Genomic DNA, 20,330 nt, shown 5'->3' on the forward strand with positions numbered 1-20,330 from the left:
TGTTCATAAATATGAATTATAAATACTTAAATCAAGACATGCGTATTAATGTTATTGAACTACCTTCTCCACATCATCTCCGAGTTTCATATTTGTTTTATTATCTAAAATTGATTCTTCAAAGATGTTTCCACGTATTCATTAATATCCTATGTACTTTTCATTTTATCTCTGTTTATTATTACACTTTGCCTATTTATTTTAACATTAAAAACTATTTATACGTACACTGTATCTTACATACTTTTATTCACTCTCACTCGTTTCCTCCATTATCTCATACTCTCGCGTGTCATTAACTTTCACACCTCCTTACAATATTTCACTAACATGGTGTTAACTAATGAATTTATAAATTGTTCGTAGTATTTCACTATTGAGTTTATACCATTACGTAACAAGTATCCAACGATATATAGTGATGATTATACATTGCCTATGTAGAGATTATGATCGCTTTAACATTATCAAATGATATTAAAATAGATAATATACATTATTTCTCTTTTTCTTTCTCTCTCTCTCTCTCTCTCTCTTTCTCTCTCAATATCTATATTAAAATAATTTCATTTGTAACACGACAGTACATTAGGACGTTACGAGAGCAAATCTACGAAGCACGGGACATGAGGGGCGTACCGTTATTGGTAGTCGGGAACAAGCAAGACGAATTGTCGCCTGCGGCTGCTTCCGGAACTCGCTACAGGGACATCGTTAATCTCGTTCGGAAGCACTGGCGATGTGGCTACGTCGAATGTAGCGCCAGATTTAACTGCCGCGTTGTACAGGTACGTATAACATGAAAATCTATTATTAACAGGTTAGCTGTTATGGTGGTTACCCGTGATCAACAATTTACCACTAACGCCCATGGTCACCGATTATCAGATTATCAGGTATTTCAATTGTTAATGAACTATCATATTCGTGAAATTTTTTTCACGTTACAAATTTGGCAAAAAGCAAATATCTACACATGTACGTTTGCATCCATAAATCACCGGAGACTTGTTAAGATGTGATTAACAACTAGACATGATTTATATTGTGAAATAAAATTCTGGTATTATAAGGTACAGTTGTACCAGATAGTATGGTATTTAATTTTTATAACGACGAATTATACGCCAAAGATTTTACGTGTCGCTTAAACTATTAAACTCTTGATTAATTTGTACAAATTTACGAAATTTGTTTCGAATTATTACTCTGCATAGATATAAAGTTTGATCTTTTTTGTATATGAGTTCTGTTGTTCCAAAGATGTTGTATCAATGTTCTAATAATTATTTTGTTTAAAATAAACAATAAAATGAGCAAGTGTTGTGTAAAATTAAATGACAAACTCAATGTATTGTACTAAAATAAATGAAAACATTTCAGACATATAAAATTCAACGTGTAAATCAAAAGTTAAATGTAATTGTAAAAATTTGTATTGCACTGCTGTACTATATATATTATAGTAACATAATTTTACGAAACAATTTAGAAGTCTAACCACCAGTTATGCGAGTGAGGGAAAATGCTCCTCTAGGCAAATTCTCGATTAGTGTTCAGGTAACTTAAAGTTCAAATGACTTTAAGATCTTAAGATATCATATCGAAATAATCTGGGCAAAATTGGCAACTTGTCTTCGTATACCTATGATAACAATAATAATAAAATTTTAATAGCTTTATAAATAATTTTAATGTCTCATGAAAGCGCTTATATTGCCCGTCCTTTGATAAATACTCAACGATACACACACACACACACACAAGAGGTTTTTTACTATACTTGTTAGAATATTTCATAAAAAGTTAAAGATATTCAAAAGAAACAGTTTTAAAAAAGTTGTTTGATATAACGACGAACAAAGAGTATTTTGTAAGGGCTTTATTCGCAAATAAAGGAAATTTCGAGGCTTAAATAAAACTTTACATTTATTTATAAATAATATGATAGTGGTTATTTAGATTAACCAACGAAATTACTTTATTTTTTGAAGAATCACAGAATTATCGAGAAATTTGCATTGTTAGCGATCAATTGAGATTTGAAAATATTTGAAAAATCAGTTTGATATATACTTAGTACAGAAAAGAATAAAGCCGTTAAACCAACCTCTACGTCCCTAAACTTTTTCCAATAAAATTTTATATTGAATATAAAGACGATGCTATACCATTACGACTATTAGCTACATAAAAATTTCAAAAAAATTTTATTATAATAAAACTCGTAAAAAAAAACTGACTAATTTAGGTAATCAATAGATGACATTTTTTTATGAAACTACTTATAATTAGCACAAAAGTATAAATTTATTATATAGATCTTATTATTAAAATTCGTCCGTTTATAAAAATGTTTGTTTATTATTATCATATTAATAATACAATTAAACTAAATTCGTACTTCAAGTTAATCATCTTTTTATATAACTACAGTTAAGGCTGTATAAACTATAGAATACACAAATTAACATATGTATTTCTTAATACAAACTATCATTGCAATTATGTTACAACAATGCTAACTGAGAATTAGAGATAGAAACAATTACAAACAGAAAAAAAATCTCAATATCAGTATTACTAACTCAATTATCAATACTAACTTAATTACTGTTTGTACTTATTTATTACAACTTGGCAAATTAATCCTAGTTTTTTGTCTACAATATTCTTTCCAAGATCTTCCTGATTTATTAATTCTTTGTTGGAATCAATGTCTTTATAAGTGCTACGAGTAGCACTGGCCTGGTATTTTTTATTTAAACTTTTATTTGTATATGAAACAGAGTTTAATTGTTTCTGGAGAACTGAATCATTATTATTTGAAAGAGCAACAGGTACCTTTGATATTATTTTAGAATTACGGTTATTTTTAGTTTTTCTATGTTGTATGTTAAAATTGTTGTTTTCATTAGATGGAATGATAACAGTTTCTTGTGAATTTGATTTTGCAAGAATTTTGTTATCTAACGTGGCAGGTTCCAAAATGAAACTTTCGGAATCATCTGAATTCACATCTTCATTTATATTTACTAACTTATTTGTCTGTTTGTCAACGTTAGATAATAGAATATGCTTGTGTTGTGGACTATACAAAGCCACTGTGCTACATGTACTACATATATCACTATTGTTATCTATTATTTCTTTTTTCATTGATTTATTTTGTTTACTATTAACTGGTTGTTTCAATGTATTTGTAACATTTTGACTCAATGATTCTCTTTTTGATATAGTACGTGTATTTTTTTTATTCACTGTAGAATTTGTTTTTGGTACTTTTACAATGTTAATTTCTTTTAAATCACTTAAAACAGATAATATGTTTTTCTTGCTTTGTAAACTATTCCTGTTATCAGCTTGAGTAATTAAAGTCTGATTTGTTTCCACAATGCTATCCTTTGTTTTCAACGATATTTCATTATCTCTATTGTTATTACTTCTAATATTCTGCCAAAATTTAGTGTTTTTATTACTTTCCCAAACATTTTTTTCTAACCTTTTAGTTATGTCTGATGATTGTTTTCTATGAGTATTTTCTGAAAATATTTCATTATTGTTTTGCAAACTTACTTCCATCATTTCCATATCATCATCATTAAAACTAATTTCACTTTCTATCTCCATATCTTCATTATTAATACTACAGCTACTTTGTTCATTTAAATTAGATTTCATGGCCCACTTAAGATAAGAGTTTTCTAAAATTTTTTGTTGTTCAGTTAATTCTTCCTTTAATTTGCTGATAATACTACTGAAAATGAATACAATATCTTCAGCATTCTGCAATGTTACTATATTTCCTGTAATATATTTCGACTGTATTTGTCTTATATGAAATTTATACTTTGAAAACTTATATTTTAAACCTTCTATCACATTTTCAATACGAGGTTTAAAATTTTCAACACTCTGTTTCTCTTGTCTATTTTGTAATACAGAAGTATTAGTTCCAGTTAAATGTGAGTTATGGTAATTTTGTCTATCAGAAACATTATCTTTTCTAACAAACCTTATTTCTTCAACAATATTGCATCTTTTCTTATTACCATTATTTGTTCTTAGATACGTTGTTTTATTTTGGATTCCAGATATAGATGAATTGGAAGAAGTATCAACTGAATCATAATCTATAATAGTCTGCTTTTTATTTTGAGTGAGTTTTATTTTTTTTTTTGTAGCTCTGTTATCATTATCAGAATTATCTAAATCACTGTCACTTGTTAAATATATACATCTTTTTTGATTATCAGTATTATCCTTCCTTTTTATATTACTTTTATACGTATCCATATATTTTTTACTACTACAATTTTGCAACACAGAATTGACATTAGTTGAATTTTCTCTTAAAGAACTATTTTTATCATATGTACCAAAAATTATCTCATTGCTAGATTCCTCTGTCGATGAAATAATTGGTCTATAATTCCTTTTTCTGAAACAGGACATCTCTATTTGTTTCTTTTCTTCCTTATAATATATTTTCTATTAATATAGTTTATTTATTGCATCTTATATATGCATTTTATCTCAGAACACAAATATAATATAAATATATGCAGTTAAATAAATTTATTCTATTATATAAGTTATACTTTTATTATTTGGTTATTATTTTTTATTATTTAAGTTGTTATAAATAGTTATACTTTAAAGAAATTCTAGTAAATCATATTTTGAAAGTTAAATTAAAATTAATTGTATCTAAAAAAAAAAAAGCTTACCTACGAATTACAGACATGATAGAGTAAAATTATTTAATTAATCAAAAATACGTCTTTTTATTATAAACACTTTGTTAAATATCAAACCAAATATCAAATGTACAAAATCACACGTATACCACCATTTTGAATAATTCTCGCCATCTATAAGGTCAATGTGAAACTATTTCCTAGAGTCATTTATTGATTGTAGGTATACAACTTATTTGCATTCAAAAATTCGTTTTAAAATACAAAATTTCATTTATTAAATAAATATTGTACTAATAAGGAAATTATTGTAATTTAAATGCAGCAATCAATTAATAATTATTCATCCTTGTAAATAATAATTTAATTTATAATTCTTATGATTGGGATATACATACAGTATTGTGAATTATTAGAATTGCCTAACATTATTATAATTTATTAGAAAAATTACGATTATACGATTCAAAACCAGCTACAAATGTCCTTTATATAATTAATTAAAAAATTTCTAGAAGAATTTTTTAAGATTAATGTTAAAAATTAATGTTTGAGGTCAATGTTAAAAAAAATTTGTTTTAATATTATGTTACATTTTACTGCATTTCAGATATTGCATTTATTATCAAATTTGTTTTTATTTGTTGAATATCTGGCTCTACGAATGTTGTGAAAGCGAATATAGAACTACGTTTTTAAGATATATATAAAAGGAAACGAAACAAATAAAAAAGTATGTTTTAAATAGAAAAAAATATTTTCGTGAAATAAAATGTATGTTTTATCTGTCTAACAGGTATTCCGCGAATTGATGAAAAGTATCCAAGCTGTAGAAGGTAGACCACCTTCACCTACTCCAGCACCCTCGCAACCCCTACGATCTCACCCGCATGATACCAGCGAAAAATGTATTCTTCTCTGACATTGAAGCCAGAAAATCAACGTGCTCGACTTCTGCGACCACATCATCAAAGAAAGTTGCTTTTACCCATACCATGACACAGGGTCGTAGTTTATCTGAGCTGAAGACGAAAAGCAAACGTTCAAAGAAAAGATCCTTAATGCGAAAGTTCAACTTCATCGAGAATCAAATCAATTATTCTCGGCATTTCTTTAAGCAAATTGTAATCCGAAACAGAAGTCCACAAGCTGTTTTGGTTCACTAATCGACAATGCAGAGCGCAGTGATTGTGATTGTTCGAGATTTTTCATGAAATACACGGCCACTTATTGCACATAAACGACGAAGATTCTACGTTTAATATATTGTTTTCTTGTCGTTTTTGTAAATTTAATCCTATAAGTACAAACTAAAAGTAACGAATAATTTCATTCTTATTTCTTTTTATCAATTTCAACGTTGTAACGATCGTTTGATCACTTTTCGTGAAAGATCTCTCGTAGCTCACGAATTACCAGTATTAAAAGAGTAAGAAATTAGTGTTGAAGGAAATATATACGAATCGAAGAATCTTCGGGTCTCGTCTGTGAATACTGTTCCCACCGAAACTGCTCACTGTGTAACTTTAACACTGAAAAATAATGCAATCATGTTGTACAACTGCTCTTTCGCGTCGAGAGCGACGGAAACATTGCGAATACGTATAGTACATACGTAACTTACTGCCGAATCCCTCTACGTACAATTTAATTTCCACCAATTTAATTTATTTTGTAATTCGCTTTGTAAATATATCGTGCATTTCTTATATTATTCTGCGTCACAATGTAATCGATATTAATGAGTTTATCTCGCATTTTGAAATTTCTACCTAAGGGATTTGAAATCGTTTAAAAAATACAGTCGTATGATCGAAATATTACTATTGTAATAGCTTTAGTTTAAGAAACTTTTTGTTCAGAATGCGAGAGACAAATTTGTTTATATAGATCAAAATTGATCGTTCTCCATACACCATTGAACTCATATTTCGATGGAAAAATAAGAAACCTCTACATCTCCAAAACGCAACAAAGTTCACTCTATTTTTAACGTTGCTTTATCTGTGATATGTTTTATCGTTTATTGCTTTATTACTACACTGAACTTGGAGTTCGACGAAATGATTCTTTTTGTTCACTTTTCAATAATGCATTCGGCCTAATAATAATAATAATAATAATAATATTAATATTAATATTAATATTAATATTAACAATAACGACAGTAATAATATATAATAATAATAACGACGATGATAATAGCGAACAAATAAATGTAATAATAGTGTGTTATTGAGAGTTACCTCAGATCAAGCAATAGTGTATATACAATATACATATATATATTTTACTATACTGGTAAGGAATTAATCACTAGCCGGTAAGTGTAGCTGTTGATATTGTGAAATACCGTACACCTACACATATGCAGATCTCTAAAAAAAAAAAGTGTGTGTTAACCATTGTTGTCGTTTGTACGTATTTTAACGTAAAACATAGTATTGGCTCAATGATTAAACAACTTGTAAGGAAAGCGATTCCGATCAACAAAGTTCGAACGGTCGTTGAACGATCGTTAATGAATAATTTCTGTTAATTGCCAGGATAACGTTAACGCTAACAATCGATTGTTATTTAATTTCCACGATTAATTTGTTGTCCAGCACACGTGTAGATCACGCAGAATGAATATACGTAAAGTGTTGAATATATCAAATAGAGCAACATACAAACTGTACATTACATACAAACATGTGTTCGTTGGAAAAAAAAAAAAAAGAATCTTTGTACCGAAATAGCGAATCTTACGACTAGACAAGGTACAGAAATTTCGACGTGAATTTGTACAGCCATCGAGAGTGTGTCGAGCAAGCGTTGTTTTACATACAAAATATCACGCATTATTTTGTATGCAGGAGTAATGCAATAAAAAAAGAAAGAAACCGAATAAGTTCGATGGATCTTTTAATTCATTTCCCGATTTATATTTAATTAGATTATAAGAAGTTAGATCGAGATCAAATATTACTACAATATTGGAAAAATAGAATATGGAAAATGATAAATGCTCCATTATTGTTAAAAACTATTACTCTTTATTTATTATTAGTTATTAATTGTAAGTACTTTTAACGTTTAATGTTTCACTGAAAGTTTCAGTGCGTTACTGAGGAAAACAAAAAAGCATACCGCTTAAATGTTGCAACAAAAGTAATTCCATCTCTTAATTCGGAACGAAACAATGATTAAATTTCACATATTTTATTTTACACAAATAAATTGATATGAAAGTGAAAATCGAAAAAAGTATAGTAGACGAATAATGTGATATATTAGTTTTCTTTTATCGTTCTGACAATCTCTCATCACCAAAATGATTCACGTTTGAGGACCATCGTAGAGGACGCATCTCAGTAAAATGTTCCAAATATCGAAAGGATTGCGATTGCCGAGTGTGAGATTAGTGATTCTAAAGAACATGAAGAATTACAGCGACATTGATTTTCACGGACAACGACACGTATTGACGGTTGGAATCGATTTACCGATGTACGAGGTTACTCGCAGCCAATTTGCTTTTCCAAATTTTTGATGCTATATACAGCATTAATAATTTAAAGGACTATAAATAAAAGAAAAATACAATACTTTTTGTACTTTCGATTATATAAAAATATCTACCTTTACTGATAATGAATTATCTTGAAATTCTCGTGAGAAAAACATTCCTTTCCAAATCAATAATTTGTCTTTGTTTAATTTGTCGTGTATAGTATAAATATGTATAAATATGTTTCAGTGATGTAATCAATATTTCAGTGTATATTTTCTGTTGTTATTGTGAGTATTATACTTTGCAAGGATATGAAAAAATGAATTAAATGTTAAGGTGAGTACAACGAGAGGGACACCGAGTACAAGCATAAACTTGAAGGAGGCTTTGTGCGAAAAAATTCCGGTACATTATGATCTTGTGAGAAATATCCGTCAACAGCATGGATCCTCAGTGATCAGTCGTATCACCGTAGAAAATATTTATCAAGGACTGAGAGGAGTGAACACTATGGTCAGAGAAACCTCTGAAATTGATCCGAAATACGGGGTGAATATTATTATTTTGACATAACATATTTCTTCTTAAATGAAATTAAAAAATTTTCATTTCTGTGTAGATTAAATATAGAGGACTAACGATACCGGAAGTTATTACGCTGCTACCTCGAGAAGGAAAGTCACCAAGCGCAGAAGCTGTTTTTTGGCTACTTTTAACCGGGGATATTCCAACAAAAGAACAAACAGCATCCCTAATCGCTGACTGGTCAATACGACGTGAAAAAAGAAAAGATTGGTGGTCGGGACCAGGTGGTGGAATCGTGGGTTCCATTCTTCAAACTTTACCGAAAACAACGTCGCCTCTTGGGAAACTGTCGGTAGCACTTACAGTGTTTGATTCTGGCAAACACATAACTGAAGCTTTAAAAAATAACGCCTTAAATTATACTCATTGGGAAGTGAGTTTTAATACTTAACTGAGGATGTTTTTATAATAAATTCAAATTAGAAAATTGGTACTTATTCAGTACTGCATTTTACTAAGCTTTACACTTTACACTTTTGTAGTAGGAATTATTAATGAATTGCTCTTGTGTTATATTTTTTTTCAATTTAAAATCAAATGAGATTTGCTTTAAAATTAAGAAAAAACAAAAATGCAGAAGATTCCAGTAATAAAATTAAATTAAAATACGTAATTAAAAATTTGAAAAATTTGTTATATGAAATTTATCATTTATATTTTAAGTACATGTATGAGGATAGTATGGAACTACTAGCAACGCTACCGGCAATAGTTGGTTTAATTGCTAAAGGTGAATTGAAAAACTTGAAAGAAGAGAAAGGCGATTGGGTACAATTTTTATCAGAATGTCTATGTAACGCATTTGACATTTCGAAAAATAATAAAAAGGCGTTGATGGATTTTCTCCGATTATACATTGTTCTGAATGCGTAAGTATATTACATACCCTCATATAACTGTTCCACGAGATTTTTTGAAAATATGAGAGTATACGCATTCTTTCTTTTATAAAATTTATATTACAAAATATTTTTGTATATTACATACCCTCATATAACTGTTCCACGAGATTTTTTGAAAATATGAAAGTATACGCATTTTTTCTTTTATAAAATTTATATTACAAAATATTTTTGTTGCATAAAAATTCCTATTATTTTTATGACTCTTCAAAAATATACAGTTATATATGTTCTTTCACATATATAGAGTTTATAAAATATTATTATAGAGATGAAAACGGTGGAGTACCTGGCGTTCATATTACAGAAATACTCGGAGCATCTCAATCGTATGTGAACCAAGCTCTTGCAGCAGGAGCTTTAGCATACGTTGATGAACCTAAAAATGGCACTATTTCAGAAGTAAACAGAACATTTTTCGATTTCAAATAATTGAATTCCAAGAAATTATTATACGCATAATTGTTCGTAAATAATTTTTTCGTTAATGAAATAGTATATGGAATTCCAAAGGGGAATACAGCGTATTTTTGGCCAAGAATTAAAGGAAGAAAAATTAAGGAATTACATAGCCACTTTAATTCGAAGAGATAAATTAACTGGTTATAAAGAAGCAGAGTTTTGTGATCCAAAATATATCGCATTGGAAAATTATGCAAGGGAATATTTGCCAAATGATTTTGGTGTGCAGGTACACATTACAAATTTTTTAATTAAACATATTACTTATTTTTTTCCTTTTAGTTGTCACAAACCATTACTAACATTCTTACTACAATGATGAAATCTACAAAAGGAAAGAAAATTCATCCCGAACAAACTGCAATTGTTGCACCTATTTTTCAAGTATGGTAGAAATTTGTTATTTTAATTTTTGCCTATTTGTTACTTATTATACATTATATCATTTTAATTATATAAGTTCTATGGTCTGAGAGATATGAAATTCAATCAAGTATTACTGTGTATGTCACGAGCGTTGGGTGCAGTTGCATCAATCATTTGGGCAAGAGCTGTTAATGCTTCGATTGAACAACCAACATCCAAATGCACTTATACTTATTTAAATTCTATTCAAAGAACTGGAGGAAAACATACAAAAAGTATTCAAAAATGAAATTTCTTAAGTTTTATGTTAAATTAACTATATATATAGTATCTAGTCATATACAGTATTAAATTTAATGTATATATATATATATAAATATATATATATATATATATATATACATAAATTATTATACATAATGTATGTTAATTTTTGTTAAATTTCTCTAAACTTCAAATCTACAATATTTTTTCACTCATTGAATGACTAGAAACTAAATTTTATTTTAATTTATGGCATGTAATAAAAAGCAGGAAATATTAGAATTAAACAAAATCATTACGTACAAAGTATTTATTGGACGAATTGATTAATAATTTAATTTTAAACTTGGCGCTTGTAATTCTGTTGATATATATATATCGAAGACTAATCTTAAAGAAAATGGCGCAATTTGATACGTTTATACATTAAAAATTATGAATCAAATTTTTGTAATTTTCTATGGAAATATAGTATTATAAAGAGTATAAAAGTTAATATTTTATAATAAATCTTAAACTAAATATTCAGCTACTAAATGAATTCAATACAAATCTCTAGTATGTCAATTTTTTTTTGTGGTTATATGTCCTAATATTAGATTTGTAGTAGCGAAAATGCCATTTCATTCACTCTGTATTTTATCAAATGTGTCAATACAAATCACATAGTTATATATATACATATATATCACATAGTTATATATATATGATAATGTATACTGATAATTTATCTTGACGTTAATTGCTTTCTACTGAAAGTGTACTGAAAAAATTTTGTACCGTATGTACATTTTTTTCATGCGGTACATATTGATAATAATTTTTCTATCCATGTCAATCTACATCATTTATTAGCATAAGAGATTTAAATTTCAGAGCTAAAACCATGGAACACTCTAGAATATTTTCAAATAATATATCTTCTACTATAGAAGAAATTAGGCCTTTTATAGAACGTGTATGTATTATAAATTTTCAATATTTTATAGATTTTTATATAAACTTAATAATAGTTTTATTTGTACTTGCAGCAACCAGGCATTTCATTAAATTCATTGTTAAATATTCAAAGAATCCAGATTCCTATAGAGGCCGTACCTCTTTCATCTGATAATTATATTATTGATGTTGAAAATCAGTCAACAAATGATACAAATTTACATGATGTTTTAGTTCATGACAATCCTCATCATCAAACGACTACAGCAGATAATTTTTTAAATAATATTCGTGACGCTGCAAATGAGGTTGTGGGTGAAAGCCAAAATAATAATAGTAATAATGTTATTAATCATAATAACAACAATAACAATGATATAGAAGAAAATTCAGCACAAACTGTACAAATTAGTCCACGGACACGTGCATTCTTTAAAGGACTTAAAAGATATATTACTCTTGTTTGTATTCTTCTTGCCAAAGGCCTGTATGATCACAGGACCAATATATTAAACTTTATAGTATTAATTGTTACATTTAATTATAGTAATAACGTTGTAAAACGTGAAATTGCAAAACAAAACAATAAAAATTGGCTATCACTCTTAGTTATTATGTGTTATATTATTGGATGTATAATTTTTATTCATTTTGAATATAATATACGTATATTTTCTCCATATTCACAATCTCTTACCATTTGGGAACTATTGTGGACAGTTTTAATAACAGATTTTGTTTTGAAATTGATTACTATTATTTTTAAAGTTTTTTTAACATGTTTACCTTCAAAGCTTTTACCACTTCGAAAGAGGGTAAGTTCTATTGCAGCTATTTAGTAATATTAGTCAATTAGAATATCAAATGGCAATTTTCTTCCAGGGAAAATGTTTTGTTATGGTGGAAACAGCATCTCAACTTTATCGATGTATCGTGCCTATTCAACCATGGTTTTATTATCTCTTTGAATGTTATCAAGGTTCAGAAAAAATTTTTGGAGTATTCCTTTCTTTGTTGTATACAGTAAGCAAAGGAACTGATTTATTATCTCGTATGAAATTATTTAAAACTGCTATTTGGAAACTGTTTCAAAATGTGGTACGTTCCGTAATTTTTAATAAATGAAAGAATATAAATTTCATAAAATGAAATTAATTATTCATTGTTTTACAGAATTTAGGAATATCACCAACGAAAGAACAATTAGTAACATCGGGTGGAATTTGCGCAATTTGTCACGATCAATATTCAATGCCGGTGAGATTGCAATGTAAGCATATTTTTTGCGAAACATGTGTTTTAACATGGTTGAATCGAGAATATTCATGCCCATTATGTCGGGCAATAATTGCCGATGACCTTCTTTATAGAGATGGCCATACAAGTCTTCTTGTTCAGTTATATTAACTTTTATGTATAATATATATCATTGTATTTTTTCACTGTTAATTGTATTCATAAAAATATCTATTAAGCATTTGATTTACATAAAATGAAACTTTTTTTAAATGTTCTACAACAATGTTATCTTCATATGAATCACTCTACCTTGATATTTGTAATAAAATTGTTATATACCGATATACTGAGAAGTCAGAAAAAGACTAAAGTTTAAGAAATGTATAACATAGCTTGTATATATGAAACACAATAATAAAATTTATATTTTGAAAGTAATTTGTCAATTGTTAATTAATTGTTTATTTACGAAAATAATGTAATTGGTTTATCGAAATAATGAATAATTACAAAGTTTTTTTATACGTATTATTACATGATGTTTAGTGTTTTTATAATGTATTCAAAGGTGTAATTTTTTTTATTATCATACATGACAATGAACATAAATAGTCATAGTATGAAAAAAATATAACTATATAAAATTGGCTTAGAATCTAAATTATGTTCGTTGTTGATTATATTTTAACATTTGGTCATAAACATTCTAGATCAAACGTTGTGTCCATGTAATAATTAAAATCACACTGTAGAGAAGTTTCATTGATGTACAACATATAAGTATTCTGAGATATTATAAAACATATTGTTGTACAGGACTTTAACACTGACAATAAAGTAATTATTATAAGGGTATTTTTTTTTTTTTAGTATATATAGAAAAATAGTTCATAAAACATTGGCTTTCATGCGTGCTTGAAAGTATTCTCCATCCCCTTTAGTCGCTTGCTTATTTATCTCTTTATGACGTTCTCTACTTACTAGTTCTTCTAAAACTTCTCCATCACCTTTAATTAACCTATGAAAAAATTAAATCAAATATATATTTGTATACAAATTGTCAGCAATATAACTTCATTTTTTTAAAATAAAAAGTACCTGTATCTTCCGGTTTCTTCATCATAAACTTTACGTATTACACTTTGCTTTTTTTCCCATTCCTCTTTAGTCATGGGTGCCATTGCCTTTGACTTTTCAGATACACTTTCTTGTGAAACATCTTTAGAAACACTCTCTTTAGATTTATCAGTGTTTCGTGATTTCTTTTTTGACTTTTTCAATTTTTTCTTCAATTTTTTCTTCATTCTTTTCTTCTTTCTACGCTTTTTCATAGCCTTTTTCAACTTTTTAGCTTTTCTTCTCGCTTTCTTACGTTTTTTCTCATCTTCAGAAGTATCTGAACTGCTGCTGCTACAACTACTACTGCTACTACTAGTACTAGAGCTACTGCTAGTACTGTCACTACTACTACTAACGCTTGAGGAACTTGAAGATGACAAAGACCTTTTCCTCTTTGACCTTTTGCGGACAATATGATCAGCCTTTTCATGTATGTCTTCGTCTCTTTTCTTTTCTTTTCCTTTTACATAAGCATCATCTGTATCTTTTCTTTTTGTTTCTGCTTTATCAGCATTAATTTGTTTTGCATATCTTTCTTTGGAATCACTTTCTCTAGAGTGTTCACTAGAATCTTTTAAGTTTTTTTGATGATCCTGATCTAGAGTGCTTCTGCTTCTAGATCTATCGTAAGGTGGTCTTCTACTGTTATGATTTAAGAATCTATTACCTCTCCTTTCATTATTATATCTATTATATTGTGAATTATTATGTCTATTTCTATCATAAAATCCAGAATGTTTATAAGGTCGATATCCAAAACTACGTTTACGATTATCCAAATACCCACCCCGTCCTTTATAATATCCTCTACCTTCCCTTGGATTCAGTCGATATGGTCTAATACCATTCTCATATCTCTTATCCCATTTGTCGCTTCTTCTGTCCCTATCATCTTGATATTTACTAGCTTCACGACTGGAAATACTAGAGGAGCTGGAGCTACTAGAACTACTCCTATGCTTTGATTTTTTCCTTTTATCTTTGCTACACGTGTTACGTCTTTTTTTCTTAGAATCAGAATCATCACTTTGGGAGGACATTGATTTCTTTCTTTCCTTCTCGTCTTTCAATTTAACACATTGTTCTGATCGTAAATCACTTTTTTCTTTATTACTCATCGTAATGTATTATTAATTTTCTAAATCAATAGAACTTGCGTTAAATTTAAATATTATGTCTTTCAACATTTATTTGTCGTTTAATCGTATCGGCGATTAACCTCCTACATAATAGTAAAGTTTTTTTTACTATAAAATATTCACGTACGAAGTGACAGATACGAGCCACATATAAACGGATACGTTAACAAAAAAATGCCATAAAATAATTTTTAAATGCATGTACACTATCAATAGTTTGATACATCCTACTAGCACGTAACTAACCTCGGTCTAACAAATTACAAAAGTCTACCTCATCGATTTCTATTTCAAAAATTTGTTCAAACTTAAGGCAATTTTTCATGATGCAGTAATGTGAAGTATGTAGGGTTTTTTGTTTCTACATTTCCAACTATTGGCAATGATTAATCAGAAAACGTGTTTCGTTCATAAACATTACATAAATGATATATTTTAATTTTTTACTTAATAATTAATTTTCTAAACATTTTTGCTGCTTCTTATCATGAAATAATTCTTAAAAAAAGAAATTTTAATTTCTCTGTTGCCGCATTTTAAATTTTACAAAAAATTTTGTTACTCTCTCATACAGATAATATATTCAGTTGTTTTTATCATTTTACAATTAAATATAAAATTTTTATTACAATGTTAAAATTTTATTAAATTTTCTGTCAATATGATTTCAACGTTAAAATAGAAATATATATATCTAACTTTCATTAACTTTCTAAATTTCCTGGTATTATTTGCACGTTTTAAATAATGAAGCGATTAGGAGATAAATGTTATTGCAAAGATAAAGTAAGTCATTAACCTGTATTATGTCATCGATATTTAGCCACTATCTTTTTAAATTGTTATAGAATATTACCAACAATAAAAAAATATATACAAAATAAAAATTTCATTAAAAATGTCCTAGATCTAATTCATAATATACAATTACCACGAAGAATCTCGTCTTTATAATACTTCTCTCTGTACATGTAAACATATACAATAATTTATCTATATGTAAACATAAAATGATTAACTTGTTACTTACATGCTTAAAAAATGTTTACCAGTATTAGATTATCTAAACTTAAAAAGAAATCTACAAGCGTAATTGCGATTGCGGCATAATATTTAATATCATCTTCGGACTTTGTTACCCTTGTATCAATATCTGATAATTATTATTAACCTTAGAAAATATAAAACCGTATTAAATAAATATTTCTCGTCGTTCATTACGAATTTATAGAATCAGAATGTTTAGCGATTGTTGTACAAAATTAAATATAACTCGTTCAAGTGCCAACACGGTTGCTGACCTTTCCAATTTTGCTCACAGTCTTGAAAAAACTAAAAAATTTCACTCTTTCTCTTGCAATGTTACGAAATTATTTTAATTGTAATATTCCGTTCTTTAATGTATCAAAAAATTTATTTGTTCGACAAATATAGTAAAAAAATATAAGAGATATCATTTCAAAAATATCCTCTACTCATAGTATAATTGTAGCTTGAAGAATATGAATAAAATATAATTCTTTCCAACTTCAAATAACAATTTTTTTGAACGACTATTTTCCAACTTTTCATCGAATATTTTATGTGCAAAGAATATTTATCAATTAGATATCATCGCCTGTTACCAAATATACGGAGCTAGAACCAGCGCTTTGCCAAGAATTGCAAAAAATCGTGGATGCGCTTATAGTACGAGGAAAAGGACTATTAGCTTCTGACGAGTCTCCTTCGTCTTTGCAAAAGCGATTCGATGATCTGGGCGTGAAAAATACCGAAACTAATCGCCGCGATTATCGACAAATGTTATTCAGTGCTGATAAGGTCATTATATTATATGTAATCTGCAGCATTTACTAGTTTGTCTAAAGTATAAATATAATAGCGTGATAGTTGTTATTGAAAATAAAAAGAAATTCGAATATCTTTCGAAAGATTATGTTTAATCTCTTGAGAATTTTCGATGACTCGAATGACACCTTTCCCTGAACCATGTACTTGACGATGTTGTATTGCAATGAAGATCTGATTAATATATTTGCACTTTTTCGTCGTAGTCTCAATTTTCAAAATACATAAGCGGTGTTATTCTACATCACGAGACAGTGTATCAAAAAACGACAGATAACGTCGAATTGATCGAATTGCTACGTGAGAGAGATGTCGTACCCGGCATTAAGGTCGATAAGGGGCTTGTCCCATTATTTGGTTCGAAGAACGAGAATACTACGGAAGGCCTGGACAATTTGCAAGAGAGATGCATTCAGTATAAACGAGATGGTTGTCACTTTACCAAATGGAGATGCACGTTCACAATCTCGGAGACAACGCCGAGTCAACTGGCCATGGTTACGAATGCGAACGTCCTTGCAAGGTTTGATTTTGACGAACACTATAGTTCCCATATTACCATTTTATTGTAATCGAATGGATTAATTACTAGGATGCAAATTATGCCAGGTTTGTAGAAACTTAATGAGAATGATTGATGATCTAGGACATAAATTGAGTATTTTTATTTTGTATTTAAATTAAAACTAATCGAGTTGCAAAAGATGCAAACTGTACATTTAAAATTGAGAGATAAGTTGAATCAGAAATTAAATCGAGTAGAATTTACGTGTTTTTTCATGTATTTATTTTGTAATGTATTCAATTTTCAAACAAAAATTGCATTGAGAAAGAATTTCTATTCCTGCACTCTTTAAGCTGTTCGATACTTGTGGTAATCATTAAAATGGGTATGGATATCATTAAAAAAAAAAATATATATGTTATAATATATATTGCAAATTTTTAAATGATTCAACATATATTACCAGCTAACGTTTAACTGAGCACATCTTTTACTTTCGTAAATAAATTATTATTAACTTCGCAAACAGTTTTTTGCACATCCAAATCTATCAATACGATAAATTTTACTGATAAATTCGTAAATTTTGAAATTTTATTATGTAACAATCAAATAATGCTTTTTTTTTAATAGATATGCCAGTATATGTCAGAGTGCACGAATGGTACCTATAATAGAACCAGAGATATTAAGTAATGGTAACCATGGCATAAACAGAGCGTTAGAAGTTCACGAAGAAGTACTATCCATTTTATTTCGTACTTTGCAAGAGCATCGTGTTTACCTTGAAGGCATGATCCTGAAGGTAGCGATGGTTTTGTCGGGAATTAAAAATTCTGTCAATTGCAATCCTCAGGTACAGTAATTTTTTACGTACACGATATCTATTGAACAGTATCATAGAATTTTGTAAAATTATGTAAAATTAATTACTGTTATATTGTTCCTAAACAATTTACGGTATATATAGTTCAATATGATTATTAATTAAATATGTAGTTCTATAGAATTCGTACATATTCACAACATTCTAGTCCAGTGTAAAAATAATCGAACGATTATGAAAAATAACTTAAACGAACTAAAATGAAATATGAAACTGTTATTACTACCGTATTGCTAATATGAAACTACCAATGTAAACTATCAATCACAAATTGAAAAAATTTTTTTATTAAAAAATATGCGTAGATTATTGCTGAAAATACGATAACAGCTCTTCAGAGGACAGTGCCACCAGCAGTACCAGCTATTGTATTTTTAAGTGGCGGACAATCGGATGAAGATGCCGTTGTAAATTTAAACGCTATTAACGCTTACGAAGGGAGAAAACCTTGGCCTCTTACGTTTTGCTATGGCCGTGCTTTACAAGTACTCTCAAATATCCTAATTCTCGATAAATTTATAGAGAACTTCCTCGTAAACTTATAGTTTGTTTATAATGTATAAAAGACGAAATTTCTCCCAATAATCCTACTTTTCAAAGAACACAGTCATGGAAACGTGGAGTGGAAATTCAGAAAAAGTGGAAGATGCTCAGGCAGTCTTTTTGGAAAGAGCAAGGCTCTGTTCGCAAGCTTCAGTGGGAGAATTAGATCCTGAAAACGGCGTATGCACCAAGAAGAGCTCTCGTTAAAACAATCGATCAGTTAACATATGCATAATGCTCGATAAATTGCAATTATGCATACGTATAATAGAAGTGAATGTCATAATTCTTTTCAATATTAGATCTTCAGTTGCGTCATGCAAATGCCAATTGCCAATTGCTTGTCTGTTCATTCGAATAGAGTTGATATCTAGCGCATCTTATCAATGAACTTTATTGTGCAATAATAAAGATATTTCGACGAAAAACAGCTCGCATTTCTTTAGTGACTGTGTGACAGTACGTTAACCTTTACAACGAGAAGTTTCATCAGTAAATTCGACGAATGTCACGCAAGGTGCCCTTGACTGACCTCTAAAGCAGAGATGCTCAATCGGAGGCTCTCACGACGATACGTGCGAGTAGAGTCGTATAACGTTCGGGAATTTGCTCCGTTAGTGGTCGATACGTCATTTCTATGGATCCCCACCAACCATAGTATTATGTACCCCTTATCCTTCTAGACCCTAAGTTTTATGAACCGGATCATCAACACGTGCGCTCGGCAATGTCGTATATAGTACACTTATATTACGACTTGGACATATTTATTTTTAACTCGTTTTCTTGATAGATATAAGATGGAACCGTGCAAAAGATAAATGCAGAAATATCATGCAAAGATATTATGTGATGTAGTACATTCATAGGAAATATGTTTACACATGCTTTTGCTCGATATATGCACATGTAATGAACAACATATAAATAGGATGACATTAATCGTTGGATTATTGTGAAATGATTTTAATTATAGTACTTGTATTTATTTTCGTGATAGATCTCGTTAAAATTACTAGAAATAGATCTCGTTAAAATTACTAGAAAAACCTTGCAACTGAGAATTTCGTTGTTAAGTATGATCGTCAGAATAATCTCATTTGGAACATCTATTGTATAAGCCTAATTTTAAGTACTTCGTGTGATGCATATTTGAACAAATAGCAATAACGAAATATTCTATATACCAAACATTGTTAAAAACAATAAAATGAACTTTCTCACGTACGCAAGTAGAAATGATCTCTGGTATTATTTTTCTGCAGAAAGTACGAAAGATTATTCTATTTTCAAGCGTACAATAATGTATTTTTGTTACTGAAATATCCGTGGTGCTT

At 28.8% G+C, this 20,330-nt stretch overlaps 5 protein-coding genes across 8 annotated transcripts; 3 read left to right on the plus strand and 2 right to left on the minus strand.

Moving 5' to 3' along the window:
* Positions 1 to 1,432: 1,432 nt before the first annotated feature.
* Positions 1,433 to 4,853, minus strand: LOC122535784 (probable serine/threonine-protein kinase DDB_G0283337). 2 transcript variants are annotated; one of them, XM_043667599.1, is made up of 2 exons: positions 4,731 to 4,853; positions 1,433 to 4,441 (listed from the first exon to the last, which is right to left on the minus strand). In XM_043667599.1, exons 1-2 carry the CDS (start codon positions 4,745 to 4,747, stop codon positions 2,611 to 2,613), a joined length of 1,848 nt encoding a protein of 615 aa, XP_043523534.1. In that variant the 5' UTR covers positions 4,748 to 4,853; the 3' UTR covers positions 1,433 to 2,610. The 2 variants fall into 2 exon arrangements, with proteins under 2 accessions (XP_043523534.1, XP_043523535.1); XM_043667600.1 differs by having other exon boundaries at positions 4,782 to 4,834.
* A 2,864-nt stretch (positions 4,854 to 7,717) lies between these two features.
* Positions 7,718 to 10,813, plus strand: LOC122535788 (citrate synthase, mitochondrial-like). Its single transcript, XM_043667606.1, has 8 exons — positions 7,718 to 8,172; positions 8,533 to 8,745; positions 8,816 to 9,154; positions 9,445 to 9,650; positions 9,953 to 10,085; positions 10,180 to 10,374; positions 10,428 to 10,529; positions 10,606 to 10,813. The coding sequence occupies exons 1-8, from the start codon at positions 8,062 to 8,064 to the stop codon at positions 10,798 to 10,800; spliced, it is 1,494 nt and encodes a 497-aa protein (XP_043523541.1). The 5' UTR covers positions 7,718 to 8,061; the 3' UTR covers positions 10,801 to 10,813.
* A 337-nt stretch (positions 10,814 to 11,150) lies between these two features.
* Positions 11,151 to 13,391, plus strand: LOC122535786 (RING finger and transmembrane domain-containing protein 2). 3 transcript variants are annotated; one of them, XM_043667601.1, is made up of 5 exons: positions 11,151 to 11,578; positions 11,652 to 11,733; positions 11,807 to 12,529; positions 12,597 to 12,812; positions 12,888 to 13,391. In XM_043667601.1, exons 1-5 carry the CDS (start codon positions 11,559 to 11,561, stop codon positions 13,119 to 13,121), a joined length of 1,275 nt encoding a protein of 424 aa, XP_043523536.1. In that variant the 5' UTR covers positions 11,151 to 11,558; the 3' UTR covers positions 13,122 to 13,391. The 3 variants fall into 3 exon arrangements, with proteins under 3 accessions (XP_043523536.1, XP_043523538.1, XP_043523537.1); XM_043667603.1 differs by having other exon boundaries at positions 11,151 to 11,556; XM_043667602.1 differs by having other exon boundaries at positions 11,152 to 11,333.
* A 432-nt stretch (positions 13,392 to 13,823) lies between these two features.
* On the minus strand, positions 13,824 to 15,531 carry LOC122535787 (ADP-ribosylation factor-like protein 6-interacting protein 4). The gene is made up of 2 exons (XM_043667604.1): positions 14,052 to 15,531; positions 13,824 to 13,971 (listed from the first exon to the last, which is right to left on the minus strand). The coding sequence occupies exons 1-2, from the start codon at positions 15,188 to 15,190 to the stop codon at positions 13,842 to 13,844; spliced, it is 1,269 nt and encodes a 422-aa protein (XP_043523539.1). The 5' UTR covers positions 15,191 to 15,531; the 3' UTR covers positions 13,824 to 13,841.
* Positions 15,532 to 15,958: 427 nt separating this feature from the next.
* LOC122535789 (fructose-bisphosphate aldolase-like) lies at positions 15,959 to 20,271 on the plus strand. The gene is made up of 6 exons (XM_043667607.1): positions 15,959 to 15,997; positions 16,820 to 17,032; positions 17,266 to 17,582; positions 18,198 to 18,420; positions 18,756 to 18,935; positions 19,051 to 20,271. The coding sequence occupies exons 1-6, from the start codon at positions 15,959 to 15,961 to the stop codon at positions 19,198 to 19,200; spliced, it is 1,122 nt and encodes a 373-aa protein (XP_043523542.1). The 3' UTR covers positions 19,201 to 20,271.
* Positions 20,272 to 20,330: the final 59 nt, after the last annotated feature.

Source organism: Frieseomelitta varia, unplaced genomic scaffold, assembly GCF_011392965.1.
Source record: "Frieseomelitta varia isolate USP_RPSP 00005682 unplaced genomic scaffold, Fvar_1.2 scaffold_770, whole genome shotgun sequence".
In the NCBI taxonomy this organism is placed as follows: Eukaryota; Metazoa; Arthropoda; class Insecta; order Hymenoptera; family Apidae; genus Frieseomelitta; species Frieseomelitta varia.